We start from the raw sequence: 14,199 nt of genomic DNA on the forward strand, positions 1-14,199 counted from the left end.
TGTGTGTAACAGCGCAGTTACAGTTTCCTGGAATGTCCCTTATGCTGTTATTTTTATTAGGTCCACGTTGCAGTAAAAAGGCAGCAAGTGGTGTAACTAAGTCACTTTGGAGAAAAGTATCAGATGCATGAATGAATGTGGACGTTATCAGAGGTGCCGTTATGTCGGAGGCAGTTTAACGGGACACAGCTAAAGTGGTGCCTTCGCTGGCAACGTTGACGCTTAAAACCCAGCCGATGTTTCGCGAACTCTTAAGGAAGCGTTGATTTCGTGAAGGTGGTTCCAAGAGTGGTAATAAAATAGAGTTAAAAAGCAGACCGTAAAGTCTCTCTGAGGCCGGCTTGCTGTAGCGAAGCCAGCTAGATTCTCTGAGAGGCTCCCAGTCCTTGGTGTGGTCCATCTGGAAAAGGCCAGGTTTCCTTTCCTTTAAGCCTTGAGTAGCTTTGAGACTTGGATTTGGAACAAGTGTGGCCACAGCAGAAGCTCTTTGCATGTAAGTGAGGGATCATCCTGGCTTTGATTGTGGTTTTGAGACGATGGACTGTGAGTTCTTTCTTTACCTTGAGACTGAGAGGACATCACGTGATATTCTTGATGGTTGTCTCCATGTTCATTTTGGCAAAGTGCTGCATCGCCAGCCCTGATGTGAAAGCCGGTTGAGAACCATGCCGGTGGTGCAGGTGGACTACTTGGTCTTGCACGCAGACTCAGACACACACATTCATTCACATGTCATTGTGGTGTCTTCATGTTATCAGTTCAGATGACCTTCAAAGGAGGGCCTTTCCATGGCTAGTAGTCTGCGGGCAGAACACACGGGAGCTCTTACATTTTGACACCTCACCCCAGCAGACCAGCCTCATTCTCACCCCAGAGCATCATGGGATGATGTGTCTGGTTTTAATGCCCCCCCCAGAAGCACAGTGAGGGTAGCAGCTCATTCACCAGGAGGACTGATTTCAAGACTCTTCTGGATGTTTTGAGACGCATCCTGTTCCTCGACGCTGCTTATATCTGGTTGGGTTTTCTGTGATAGGCAAATTGTGTGTATAAATTATTTTTACATTTATTCATTTAGCAGACGCTTTTGTCCAAAGCGACGTACATCTCAACAAAAGTACGATTTGTGCATTACATTAAGAGAAAGAGACATAGCTGCAGACATGTGACTCTCAAGTAAACCCAGTTTGTTACCTACCTCTTGCTGCACCGAGGCTTTTTAAATTTGAAATAAGACCAGATGGGCAGCTGACTTTGCACAGCCTTTGGTATGTGTATCTGGGTGCAATTTGGATATACCCTAATATACCGGTCCTTGCTACAGATGGAGAACTTGCGCTTGTGACATTCAGGCATTTAAGGAGGCTTCATAAAATATTAATATTGCGTGAATGGCTTAGGGGTAGGTTTAAGCTGCATCGCAAGGAGCTAATGCAGTAATAACACGGGGAGTGGGGGTGGACTTGGGGAAAACAAGCAATTTGCGATTTTTCTAATAGTCTCACTAAACTTTTTCATCATCTTCCCATTACCAGCACTTGGATGCTGTTTAATTGCTTGCGGCCAACTGCAGCGGTAGGTTTTCAATACCGAACCGGGGACTTGTGCTGCAGAATAATATACAGTAACGATATGGGTGGGGGGGGGAGAATGCTGCTCGTTTTCATATAAAAGTCCTTGGATGAAAAAGATGGGAAAGATACTGTACGTGTTTGGAATTTTTTTATCCAAAAGCTGTTTTTTATCGAGTGTCATATAGGTCCACGCAGCAGGACTGTTTCTTCTTGGCGTCTAAAATCCCTTTTTGTGTGTTTGTGTGTATGTACTCTATATGCATGGGGAGGTCAAGTTCAGAGTCTCCTGTCACCTCTTGGCTGTGAAACATGGTAACATGAGCCAGTCTTTCTCTTGATGGTCATGTGACCTGACCTGCCCATCTCACTGTTGAGGTGTTGTCATCCTGAACTTGCCAGCGGTCCTGTTCTGTGGACTGTGCTGCTGTGCTCGTTGTCCCCTCACTCCCAAGAGGTGCTGTGGGGGTGGGGTGTGGAGAAGAGCTCGCTCCCCGCCCCCATCCACCTCCAGATTCTGTACGTCGGCTGGCTGAACGGCTTAACGAGGAGCACAGTTTAGCTCCGCTGATGTTGGCGCCGCCTCTTACACCCCCCCCCCCCCCACACCCCCATCAGCGATTGGCCGAGCTGCAGCCGACGTCACGCAGCCCAGACGTTGATTTGGCGCCGTCGGCGAGGCGCAGCCGGGTGCCGTGGCGATGGGCTGCGGCGGGTAGGCTCAGACGAGCGCTCGGCGCGGAGGGGCCGCTTCACGGAGCCGAGCCCCCCGAGCAGCAGCAGCAGCCGCCGCTGCCGCCACCGCCGCCTCAGCCCATGCTGCCTCCGCTGCTATGGAAACTAACCCCGTGACTCATGGAGATAATGCAGGCTACCGTGTGGCAGGTGAGCGATCGTACATGTGAGTGGGTCCCAGGGGGATGGAGGGGCTTTAGTCCTGTCTCGTTGTCATGCAATGAAAATCGCGAGCGCAGTGGTGCAATTGCCTGGCTCTGCATCTCCTTGTGCTTCTCTCTCGAACCTTATCCCCTTCGCACAAGTTTGACAAAGGCGCATGGGGGTACTTTACACCACTTTATGCAGAAAAAGATAAGATTTCTTTTTTTTTTTCTTGTTTTCCTGCCAAGTCTTTCTTTGCCTGAACTTCATTAGTGTGTCAGAGAGATGCTCTCCATGATGGGCTCTGTGAACCGGCCGCTCTTTGGCCTCCTCTCGTCCCTGACGCAAAGTTAAGGGTGTCCTTTCAATGTGCCGTGAGCCGATGTGCCCCCCACCACCCCCGTCTCCCCAAGGCAAAGGGGTAGCTTGCTCAGCTCTTGGGTTGTAGTGAACTGACAGTCTGATCGCAGCGCTGAACATGGTGCTGTTGGGCTGCCAAGCTGGGGGGTGCTGACCTGATTTACTACTGTGGGCTCATCGGCACTAATTAACGCTAATAATAGCCTTCCCTAATTCTCCATTAAGCAAGTAGGCGTTGTTGTTTAGCAGACCCCCCCCTTCTGTAAACAGGTCCTGTGCTTTTTTTTCCCTTTTTTTTAATGCAGGTGTTGCAGCAAATGAGAATTTAATGACTTCTCGCTGTCGTGTTCTTTAATATCCCTCTGTGGAGCGAGCCTGCTGTTGTACTCATTTTGTTGTCTAATATTTTTTTCAGTAATTGCCTCTGTGTGCAAAAGATGCTACAGGGAAACATTAAAAACTATTCCCGCTAACTGTGCTTTTTGGAACTAATTTCAGGATAACTGGATTTACATAAAATATTATTCTCTGACTTTCTGTACATTGTAATAATGTCCTCAAAATGGACAAGGTTAAGTGGCAGTGTAAGAGGTGCGTATATTTTAAAGTGTAAAAATGCCTGAATGAGGGGCACAAATGTTTTCTGCCATAAATATTTTAAGGTGTAATTCAAAATGCAATGTTAGTGTGCTTGTGAATGGTCATCCATTGTCTTGGCATGGGGTGCTGAATTTTCCAGGGAGGTGTCAGATTGGTGTAAAAAAAAAAAAAAAAATGTTTAAAAATGAATGAGTGTGCATCAATGTCATGTCATCAGATAACCAACAAAGTGTGTTCTGAGCCGTCGAGCGCACGCTGCTTTTCCATGGAGAAAAAGTAATCCCGTTTTCTAAATGAAGCTGGGAGTTGCGATCTCCTGGAGGTAATTACGCTGTGATCGCGACACCGAGAAGTCTCCGAAACGAGAACCTCCCGTGAGAAAGAGGAAGGTCTGCCTGCATTGGGCAGCTGCTGTGCTGCTCATTACAACGACCTCCTGCTTAGCGGTGCTTTTGTGGTTTGCAGTGAATTTAACACAATTCAAGTTTAGTGTTGAATTTGAGCGCCGGGGTGAAGAACTCCTTCCCTTTCTTTCCTCACCCTGGGTTCGATGTGCATGAAGCCCAGAGCTCTGTCTGTAGGAGCTTTCGATGTTCCACACAATAATCGCAAAAGGGACCCGACCCCATGGGCTGTTTTGCACATGGCAACCTTTTAAGATTCCTCTCCCGTCGCTATTTTCCTCCTATAGCGCCAAGCTGTCAGTCATTGGAAATATAATTAGCCGTGAAACAGCGATCATTCGCTTAATGCTGATGGAGGCAATATTGATGTGAACGTTAAGCTCCGCTGCCATGTTTATGATTTCTTGTCTGGGGAGCAAATTGCGGTGATGATCTGTGCAGTTGTCATTGTGCACAAAAGATACGCATATTGATGTCTTGTTTCTCACGAATTGATCCGCTTACACCAATCCACTTACATCTGTATGTCATTAATATACCTATACGTAGTTTTTCCTTATGTGTTATTAAATTATGTCCATTACGGAATAGATTTGTATGCGCTTTAACCAAAAAACACTTTCTCACTTCCTATCAGATGTTTTTATTTCCAGAAAATTCAACTAGTGTATGTGCCCTGCTATAGTTCCCTTGAAGAGTAGCTTGTCAGCCAGCTGACAATTCCTGTCTAATCTAGATACAAACTGTTCTGTAATAGAAATAATTTGTAATAAATCTTCTCTGCACATTGACATGTAATTTACAGCGCCTTTCAGTTGGTGCATGTAACCTCATGTACGCTGTCAAATTCCCCGAGTTATGGATGTGATTATTACAGCGTTTCAGTACCATTTCCTTCTGCCTTGTGCGTTAATTTGCTACCTGCAATCCAGGTTCCAGGTGCCTTAATGTTCTCACCGTGGTTTCTGTCCGTGTGTTTCAGCTCATCGATGCGACAAGGTTAGAGCACGTTTCCAACACCGTAATATGGCAGTGCACATGGATTGCTGGACGGTACTGCACCACCGGTGCTTGCCTTTTTTTTTTTTTTTTTAAATAAATAAAAACCCACTGCAGATCACCCTTTTAGTGTTTGTTGTGCTGAGTGTTAATTGTATAAGAGCTACAAAGAAAACCAGGTGCCTATGAATATAAGGCTCTTGCTTTCAAAAATACCTAGACCTTAATGTGGAATTCTGTCGGGGCAGGGGAAAGCTTTTGGAGCCCCTCGCTGTAATTCCTCGGCTCCAGCCCCGTCTTCCTAAAGCGATCTTCATGGAGGAATGCCCTCCGCAATTCACTCAGCGGAAGGAAAGATCAGGATTGGGGGGCGCCGGTAACCGGCTCGGTTTGTGTTCCAGTAACGTCACTTTGCCTTTTCTTACAATGTAAATTACTTGTTCATTATTTACTTCAATTGGCTTTGGGTAGTACATTTAGAGGGGTGAAATGCAGCCGCTGAAAGTAAGACCTTTGTGAAAGATAGGCGTCATTGATGCGAGACCCTTGTTTCCTCTGAGTAGCCTTCCAGGGATCTGTTTGTTTTTTTTCATGATGTTGGAGTTTTGTGCTAGGCTCCTGGCCACGAGCCGCCGTTACTCACCATGGCAGAAGGGCTGCGCATTTGCCTTGGCCGGCGGTCAGGAGCCTTGCAGAGCCCCGAGGACCTGGCGGGTGGCTCCAAACAGATTAGAAAGCCAGCCGGAATCCACTTGCTGCGACCTTTTGGCTGCCGTGTGCCTCTGCTGCACCGAGGGGGGGGACCAGATTGGCTCAGTTCGCTGCGCCCCAAAGATGAACGTGCCCTGCCTCAGAACTGCAGCGGAACAAAGGCACTGGTGTGTTGGGAAAAGCCAAGGCTCAGCCATATCGAGGAACAGAGAGGGGCTTGTACACACCTTTCTTTAGAGGGTCATGGAGCTGGAGCCATACAAGAGGAATAGAACATGCCTGATGTGTTGATCTAATGCGAGCCGTTTTGCTCTGAGCTCTGTGTAAATTCACAGATCTCATTTTGAAATGCAGCGCTTTTCTGTGAGCTCCTCGCAATGTCTGTAGCATTAGAGGTATATCTGACACACACCTGTGCTGTTTTAATACAGACCTGTTTCTCTGTTAAATATGGAGTTTAAGATTATAGAAATCGTCCAGGATGCCTGTAACATTGCACTGTGGCATTTGGTTTACTGGGGTCAGAGGGTGACCTGAGGCTGCGTGTGTGAGCTTTCGCACCCTTCAGGAAACCTGAAGGTGATGCTTTGGCAGCCTTTGCATTGGTTGTGTGCTGTTGCCACCGTGCCTCCTCTTGTCCCCCACATGCGCAATCATGTGGCTCTTCTGAAAGGACTGTCACCGCTCCACGCGTCTGGGAAGCACCTCTGACCCGTTCCCTCCGCCACATGTCCGCAGGTCCCCGCGGGGTATGAGCAGCTTATCGATGGGCAGCATGGCTCCAAGCCAGACCCTGTACTGGTGACGGGGGACATGGGAGTCTTCCTCAGGGCATCCAGGCTTAGAACAAGTGACCACCCCGGGGACGGCATCAATCAGGATCGAGGGTCCAGCTTCTTCGCCTGCAGGACACCTCCACAGGGCAGTGTGTATCAGGTAAGCCCCGCCCCTACTTGTCCTCCACCGCATCCAGGGACCTCATCGGTGTGTGGGAACCGGCACGCCAAACCTCCGGGGAACTCTATGGAATCGTGAAGCGCTTTGACACCCAAAGGACAAGAGAGCAGATCGAGATTTTAATGTTGTTCTGGTTCACAGAGATAATAAAGTGGTTGTGGCGACCGCAGCTCCTTCAGCAACATACGTGGTGGCCCTGAAAGACGTGACACACAGCTATCATAATGTAAAATACCCATTGGTGAAGGGCGCTTGGTGCTGACTCACTAACAAAACCGAAAACACGCTCGCAAAATGAGACGTACCTAAGCCACTTAGCCAGATATTCCTCCCTAATTTATTTAGCTTTAATGGATTACTTACCTAGAAAGCAGGGCTGGTTTTGAAAAGGTATTTCATTGCTGGGCCAGGTTCACATTTCCAGTTTATCAGAAATGGAGTCATGCATTTACAGAGATGGAGACTGCCAATACCTGAAAGCAGTTCAACCATCTGGAAACACGAGTGACTTTTGGCATTTGATTGAAATATTGTGAGAAATGTTCCCCGTCAGTGAGGCACCACATGTAGCTTCGTCTAAAGGAGAGCTGCGTGTCATGTAAAACAGGTCAAGGTTACCACAGCTCAGTGAGGCTATTAAAACTCTGACTTCCCTTCTAGGTTCCGGGCTTTTGGTAGACACTCCGAGCAGCCTCCTCTAATGAGGATGTCTGATACTGTTGCTGTGAAAGCAGCGACTGAGACCATGAGAGTTCCAGAGGTTGAAGAGAGCAACTTGATGCACCAGGAGAGGCTGGCAAGGTCAGGGAGCCAGCAGAACGTCGATCCTGATAAGGATGAAAGCAGCTGTGATGGCAAGGGCGACACCCAGGTACCCACCCAGTTGCTCTCTCTCTATGGGGGTCTCTGTCTTGCCCCAACCATGTCCACCCCTTGACTCCTTATTGCACATCTATATCCTTGGTGAGGGAATGAGTGTTGTCCGTTTTAACTAATTTCCTCTGATCGAGGGTTTGCTGAGGCCGACGTTGGGTAACCAAGTCCTGGGGTTAGCTGGTAGCGTAGTGGTTAGAGCTGCTGCCTTTGTGCCCACAGGTTCTAATCTCACCTCTGGCTGCAGTACCCTTTGAGCAAGGTACTTAACCAGTAAAAAAAAAAAAAAGAAAAAGTAATAATTTTAGATATCTTAACATTGCAAGTGGCTTTGGAAAAAAGTGTCAGCTTAATGAATAAATGTCCTTGTGCTAGAAGTGTAATGACAGGATTCAGATATTGCTCAAGTGGAGATGGGGGCATCGCGCCTCCACCCGTCAAATGTCAGACGGCTCGGTGTCGTGAGACCTTTAGGAAGCGGTAAACCTCTTAACTCCTCTCAATTTTATGTGTGCGATGGCCTCATATCTCCAAAGGTTAGTATCTGTCTTTGCGACAGGTTCTGCTTGAGCACATGACTCCCGGAGTGCTTCCCTTTGGAAGTGTGTGCCTTGTACGTGTTTTTACATTGATTTTTTTCCCCCTCTCCCCCTGCTTCATCTCAGTGAACGCATCTGTAGAGATGTCACAGGCAAGACTTCTTGTGCTCGGTGCCTGATGAGGAGGCGGCCGGTGAGGTTATTGAAGTGAAAGTAGGGTCCGGATACGGGCCAAGCGGCCTGGCATTGGGAGCCGAACAGGGGAAAGCCATCTAATCTCCCTCCCAAATCCCGGCTTATCCGCACACTTCCTTCCCGCTGCTCCGGGTGGGCTGGGGTGGGCTTTGCAGCCATCTGCCTCTGCTGGAGGCCAGGTGGACTCTCACACCTCCATTTTAAGCTCACCTGCTCTTTGTCTTGTGCCAGAAAATGTGAAGCTGTATTCCATGGTGTTGCCAACTGAGCAGGCCTGCATTCGTGGGAGCACTACTAAATACAGCCATCCTGCTGGCTCTGTCCTTTTGAGGGGAACAGGTGCAGTGCTTTCCTCCCCATTCAGTGGTCGCAGTGGTTGTTTTTTTTTAAATTTTAAATTATTTTTTTTTTTATTTTTTAAAGTGAATTCTATCGGGTCCCTTCGGTCTCCAGGGAATTCCTGGCTTTCCTTGGCCTCATTGTTGGAGTACTCCAGCAGGAGGTGGTTTTGAGGTCTTTGCCGCAGTGTCCGTGAATTCACATCCAGACACTGAAGGGTAGAGTCTGATTTTTGAGTTCTCTTCAGTTGACGTGGAAACGTGCAATCGCACGCGCATTTTTGAACTCATCCTTCGAACTGTTAATCTCCCGAATTCTGTTCAGTGGCTCCCTCTCTTTTCATTTCATGGATGTTCAGCAATTCCAGCCAGCGTTTGCGCTTTCTTCTGCATGGCCGTACGCATCTGTCGTCTTACTCGGGCACTGAGTGTGTTCAGTGTGTTTTTGGACTCACCTTGGTACTTTTTTTTTTTTTTTTTTGTCGTTACCTGCTGTACAGAGGCAAACTGTAAACCCTGGACAGACAGCAAAGAGGTCCAAGGTATGGGATGGCATCACGCTGACGAATGTTTGCTTGCTGTCTTTCATATTTTACCTGTTTTTTAAAACTGAAATTCATGGTCGTTCATCTCAAGTATTGCCTGTGTTGGATGGTAACTGTACATGCTCGCATTTAAATGCATTTACAAGTTTGCATCATGCCATTAACTGCTGAAGAATGAATATGTGTGTCATTGTAACAAGTTTTATTTGTTTGTCTTGTGATGCCCCCCCCCTTGTCATTAATGATCGATCGATCGTGATTTTCAGATAACTTGAGTGCAAGAGGCTGCCTTTGGAGGCTGTTAATGTTTTCTTTCTTGAACTGGTGCTCATGCCTGTCTGAAAATCCCACCCCAGTGTTTGCTCTGCTTGCACGAGGTTGTGGGTATGGGAACGTTGGCAGTCATTGTCGTGGTGAACCTACCACCGCCGCTTCATTTAGCGTGGCAACGTGACTCTTTAACCACCGATACTCTCCCCCAGTCTAACGCAAAGTTAAAGTTAGTCCGGAGCCTGGCTGTGTGCGAAGAGCCCTCACCTCCCCCTAGCACTGAGCTGCCACAAGAACACCAGGTAAACCTCAAGACTGCCCAGTCACTGCCGCGCCTCATTTCAGCACTGAGAGACAGACAGTTCAGATTTCGTAAAAACGAACACTGCTTTCCGTAGCTTGTCATCGAGCGTCATGCCTGAGAAGCATCTATGTGTTTGCATATGGTGAAATGTTTAGTTAGCTGCTTTTGGTCTATGCCCATTTGTCTCGTTACGTCAGGCTTTGTGTACTGATGATTGGGATTCTTTGTGATGAGAGTAAGTTTGGCTGTAACAGACCAGCTACCTGCACTTCTCCAACTTTCAGCCCAGTGTAGGCATTCCCAGGTCAGTTCTGCACAGAATTAGAAATCATTGAAGTGAGTCCCTGTAAACCGATGGCCCACGTGGTGGTCCCGCAGAGACAGTGCTCGTTGGAGGAATGGTACATGTAACCCGAATGCAGCCAATCAGTGAACAGGGCACTTGAGAAGCAGGCGATTGAATGAGCAAATCCTCCTGGATGACTACCTTTATGGCCTGGGCTGTAAATAAGCCCCTTGCTATCTTGGTTTTTGCCCCCCCCCCCCCCGAAATGTCAGCCGGTGATGGCTGTAGGAATTAAATGTTAACAGTTAAAGGGAGTTAACAAGCTATAGTAAATATTTCTTGCCCTATGAAAGCAAGGCTCTGAGGAGTCTTGGCAGGGTGTAAAATGAAAGGTCCATTCAGTCAGATTTATGTCTTTGAACCTCAGTGAGGTTTCTTTTCCAGAAGAAAGCTTTTTTGTCCCCCCCATCTTGTTCCCATCCCTTCTATCTCCTGCTAGGTAAAGTTTTGTTGACGAGCCATTTTTATGGCCGAGTTGCCCTTAAGACATCACCTGAACGCTCTGTGTCCCATTCCACAGCAGGGCTTAGTAACTCGAGGGGGGGTTCACTGAGTTGTAGGTCTCTCTTTCCTGTTGCCTTGGTGTCGTTTTGTGTGTTGAACTGCTTTGTTCTTCTATGTTGTTGTTCAATGCAGCATAGCCCTTTAAGTAACCCGAACTGTCATTTTCTGTTACATCTGTGTTTAATAAATAGCTAAACCAATAAAAAAAAAAAAAAAAGATGAAATTGTACGCTGTAAGGCATCACACTCAGTTTGTGTTAAAGTGAGAAGTTGATCAAAAGTAGTAGCAGGACCATAATTTAGGTGCTCTCAGCTGACTGGGGAAGGAGCTATCAGCTAAGTTTTGTCCAGTCAGCAAACTGAAGATGAACCACCAGCTAGGTTTTCTCCCCCAGTCAGCTGGCTGGGGGTTGGATGACTGTCTGTATATTATTTATTTATTTTTTTTTTTTTATTAACTGATTGGGGTGGAACTTCTGTTTTATTTGCCCTCCAGCACACTGAATGTGGGCGGAGTTAGCAAATCCCCCCCCAGGATTAGTTGCAAAAGTGTGTTTTCACAGGCTTGTTGTGGTAATAGGCAGCACAAGGGTTTGTGTTAAAACCTCATTTAAATTCAGGAAGGATTTTCAATAGTATATTGCAGGGCTTAAAACAAAGCCTGCATATAAGACTGTTTGCCTTTCTGAGCAGGTAAATCCCATTATTATCTTTTAATTAACTCTAAACCAAGTGACGGAGATGGCTGAAAGGTAGATGGAAATTTCAGCTTGCAGCTCACTGACTGTGGGCAAATGTCATTTAACCACAGATGGGATGATATTAACGTTTTCCCTTTCTTGCCCCCCATAGGACAAAACCCAGTTCTCCCAGTCGTTTGACAAAGAACAGGGGAGCAAGGATGAAGGCGAGAAGGAGAAAAGCACAGATAAGCCAGGGAAGTCTGAGAAAATGCCACGGAAGATGCTGTCAAGAGGTGTGTGTGTGTGTGTGTGTGTGTGTGTGTGTGTGTGTGTGTGTGTGTGTGTGTGTGTGAGTGAGAGACAGACAGACAGCTGACTCTGGTTTACTCTCTAATCCGTACTGCAAAGGGATGCCATTTGTCACCGCTCGGCAAGGGTTCAAAGATACAGTCAAGGTTCATGGAGAGCTGTGGGTTTTATAATTGCGGTCATATAATTATTATATGCAAAATACCAATATACTTCCTTGTGTTTTAGACTCAAGTCAGGAATACACAGACTCAACTGGCATCGATCTCCACGAGTTCTTAGTGAACACTTTGAAAAACAACCCCAGGTATGTACATGCTGTTTTACAGCTCACAATCTTTGGTTTTTCTTTCAATATTTATATTTTGTTTGTCAATTATACTGCTCCAGTTACTGTCATCTTGAACTGGTTTAATGCAGAAATTTTGATTTCTTAAATGTAATGTGGATTTTCATGACCTACAGCCAGATTGGGGGATTTGGAGATGGGTGGGTGGGTGGGTGGAAATGTGTGTTACAGCAGCCTTTGGTGAAATTAACTCTGTGTTCATCAATTCAGGGACAGAATGATGCTGCTGAAGCTGGAGCAGGATATTCTTGATTTTATCAGTAATAATGAGTAAGTTCTGTCATGGCTAAGATATTAGGTATGTTAATTAGGTTTTCCATCATCCAGTGTAATAATAACCTTATTGTTTGGCACTCTCCTCTCTGACAGGAGCCAGAAGAGAAAATTTCCTCCCATGACATCGTACCACAGGATGTTGCTGCACAGAGTGGCTGCCTATTTCGGACTAGATCACAATGTTGACCCCACTGGAAAGTCTGTCGTCGTCAACAAAACCAGCAACACAAGAATGTGAGTATGACCCTACAAGCCTGGACTGAACGGCTTTCTTTCCCGGCTGTTATTCAGAGACTTGATACTAGAGAAATTAGGTTTCATCTCCCAACGCCCAATCAAAATAATCCTGTCATCTGTTTTTTTTTTTTTTTTTGTTTCGAGATGAGAACTTGATTTCTCCTGAAAGGAACTGCAGTAGACGACAGCAGCATTTGCAAGTAGAAAAGACGTAAAAACAATAGACAGCCTTGTTGTGCTCGGTCCATTGGAGGCCAGTGCCCTGACAGTGAAGGCGGACATTTAAACTGAGAAAATATTCTTTTTTTTTTCTTTTTTAAAGAAAAGTTATTATTTTGTAACTTTTTTTTTTTTTTTTTTTAGTCCCGATCAGAAGTTTTCGGAGCACATAAATCCGGACAAAACGGATGATTTCCAGAAGCGGTACATCCTTAAGAGAGAGAACGCCAGCTTGGACAAGGATGACAATGTGGTAGGTGTCCTTGTGAGATGGTCTGTTTTGAGGTTGCCTTTCTGCGCTGACAGGCCTCCATACAGGAGAGGGCGCTGCTCACAGAATGCCCGCCCTTTCAGATGCGCATGCGACTGAAGGAGGACAGGAGGAGCAAATCCATAGAGGAGCGAGAAGAGGAGTACCTACGCGCCAGAGAGAGAATCTTCGCACAAGATGTGAGGCTCATAGCAGGACAGTTTGGTTCAAAGCCTAGGAGCTACATGGCAGTGCATTTGTTGATGATGGTAAACACTCGATTAAACAAATTTCAAAGCTAAAATTATCCTCTTGAGCCAAGTACGACTAAAGTGGCTATTGTATACTTTTTATCTTACCTGTTTGTTTATGGCTAATGAAGTGGTAAACATCTGTTTTACAGGGTCAAGATGGCTTCCCATTAGATAAAAGGTGAGTGTCAGGAACGGTCAGCACCTCATCTGCTGTGAAAGGGTTTTTTTTTTTTTTTTTTTTTTTCCTCCCCCCTTCAACTATTGAATGTCTTGGTCTTTCCTGTTTATGGCTTCAGGATCCAGGAGGATGATGCAGCCAACAGCACAACACAGCAGAGGCGGCAGATTTTTAGGTACCCGATTGCAGAATTCGAAATGCAGTAGTGCGAACGTCGTGTAGAGTTTCACAGTGATGAAATGTGTGCTTTTTGAAACACTGTCTCAGATCGAAGGAGAGCCGGTCGGCAAACAGCCGGCAAAGCAGTTCAGAGAATGAGGCCAGATACTCGGAGCCGCGGCCATGGAGCAGCACAGACTCCGAGAGCTCCAACCGCAACCTGCAACTGGCTATGACCAAGGCCAGCAGCTTCAGCGGAATCTCGGTCCTGGTTCGTGGCGACAGCTCAGCCAGCAGCAAGAGCGCCGGTCGGCTCTCAAAAACAGGCAAGCGGGCATCAAGACAACCCAGGCGATCAGCATGCAGAGCATCGCCATGACATGGCGAATGGCCCTCCCTTTGTCCTCTCGCAGCCAGCAGGCACTGATTTGTGTTAAATGGGTCTGGATTTGAGTCCAGCTCAGATGGCTGCTTGAAACTCCACCAAATCCTTCCATATGTCTTCTCCTTTAGTTATCATTCAAGTATTTTGTCTGCACTCAGGTAATTAAAACATTTCCCCTGAGTCTCCAAATGTCTATTTTCAGTGAGCAGCCTGCTTTAAATTGTATAGTTCGGCACGATGTGTCCCTGGATGGACCCAGCCGCACTGGGACGGGTCTTGCGGCTTTTTTTTTGTTGTTGTTTGCTTGCCGATATCGAGGGATTTTTATTTTTATTTGGACTACCTCTGTGAGAGCAGTCCAGCCATCTTCGCAGCCCATGTGGCTCTTTGCGTCGCTTGCCAGCAACTGGCGTGTTGTGATGTCCAAGCACTTCCTCCTACAGTAGCATCTCACCCCTCCGCTCCTCATTTTCTCCCGGCTTTTCTTCTGACATGATGAAACGTT

At 46.7% G+C, this 14,199-nt stretch overlaps 1 protein-coding gene across 13 annotated transcripts in view; it reads left to right on the forward strand.

The window, feature by feature from the left end:
* LOC108929509 (R3H domain-containing protein 1-like) overlaps positions 1-14,199 on the forward strand; it is a 37,125-nt gene that overhangs the window by 8,872 nt on the left and 14,054 nt on the right. For 8 of the 13 annotated variants that reach the window (XR_003798036.1, XM_018744075.2, XM_018744064.2 and 5 more), the window contains exons 2-14: positions 6,263-6,460; positions 7,142-7,352; positions 8,927-8,968; positions 9,454-9,543; positions 11,248-11,371; positions 11,616-11,694; positions 11,947-12,006; positions 12,106-12,246; positions 12,613-12,721; positions 12,823-12,987; positions 13,122-13,150; positions 13,269-13,325; positions 13,418-13,635. Coding sequence is in view for 12 of the 13 variants with exons in the window: in XM_018744075.2 (XP_018599591.1) it covers positions 7,182-7,352; positions 8,927-8,968; positions 9,454-9,543; positions 11,248-11,371; positions 11,616-11,694; positions 11,947-12,006; positions 12,106-12,246; positions 12,613-12,721; positions 12,823-12,987; positions 13,122-13,150; positions 13,269-13,325; positions 13,418-13,635 (1,285 nt within the window). In the remaining variant the exon portion in view is untranslated. Of the gene's footprint in view, positions 1-2,276; positions 2,457-6,262; positions 6,461-7,141; positions 7,353-8,926; positions 8,969-9,453; positions 9,544-11,247; positions 11,372-11,615; positions 11,695-11,946; positions 12,007-12,105; positions 12,247-12,612; positions 12,722-12,822; positions 12,988-13,121; positions 13,151-13,268; positions 13,326-13,417; positions 13,636-14,199 lie in introns of those variants that run through there. The other 5 variants (XM_029256761.1, XM_029256765.1, XM_029256759.1 and 2 more) reach the window with 4 other exon arrangements.

This window comes from Scleropages formosus, chromosome 12 (assembly GCF_900964775.1).
Source record: "Scleropages formosus chromosome 12, fSclFor1.1, whole genome shotgun sequence".
In the NCBI taxonomy this organism is placed as follows: domain Eukaryota; kingdom Metazoa; phylum Chordata; class Actinopteri; order Osteoglossiformes; family Osteoglossidae; genus Scleropages; species Scleropages formosus.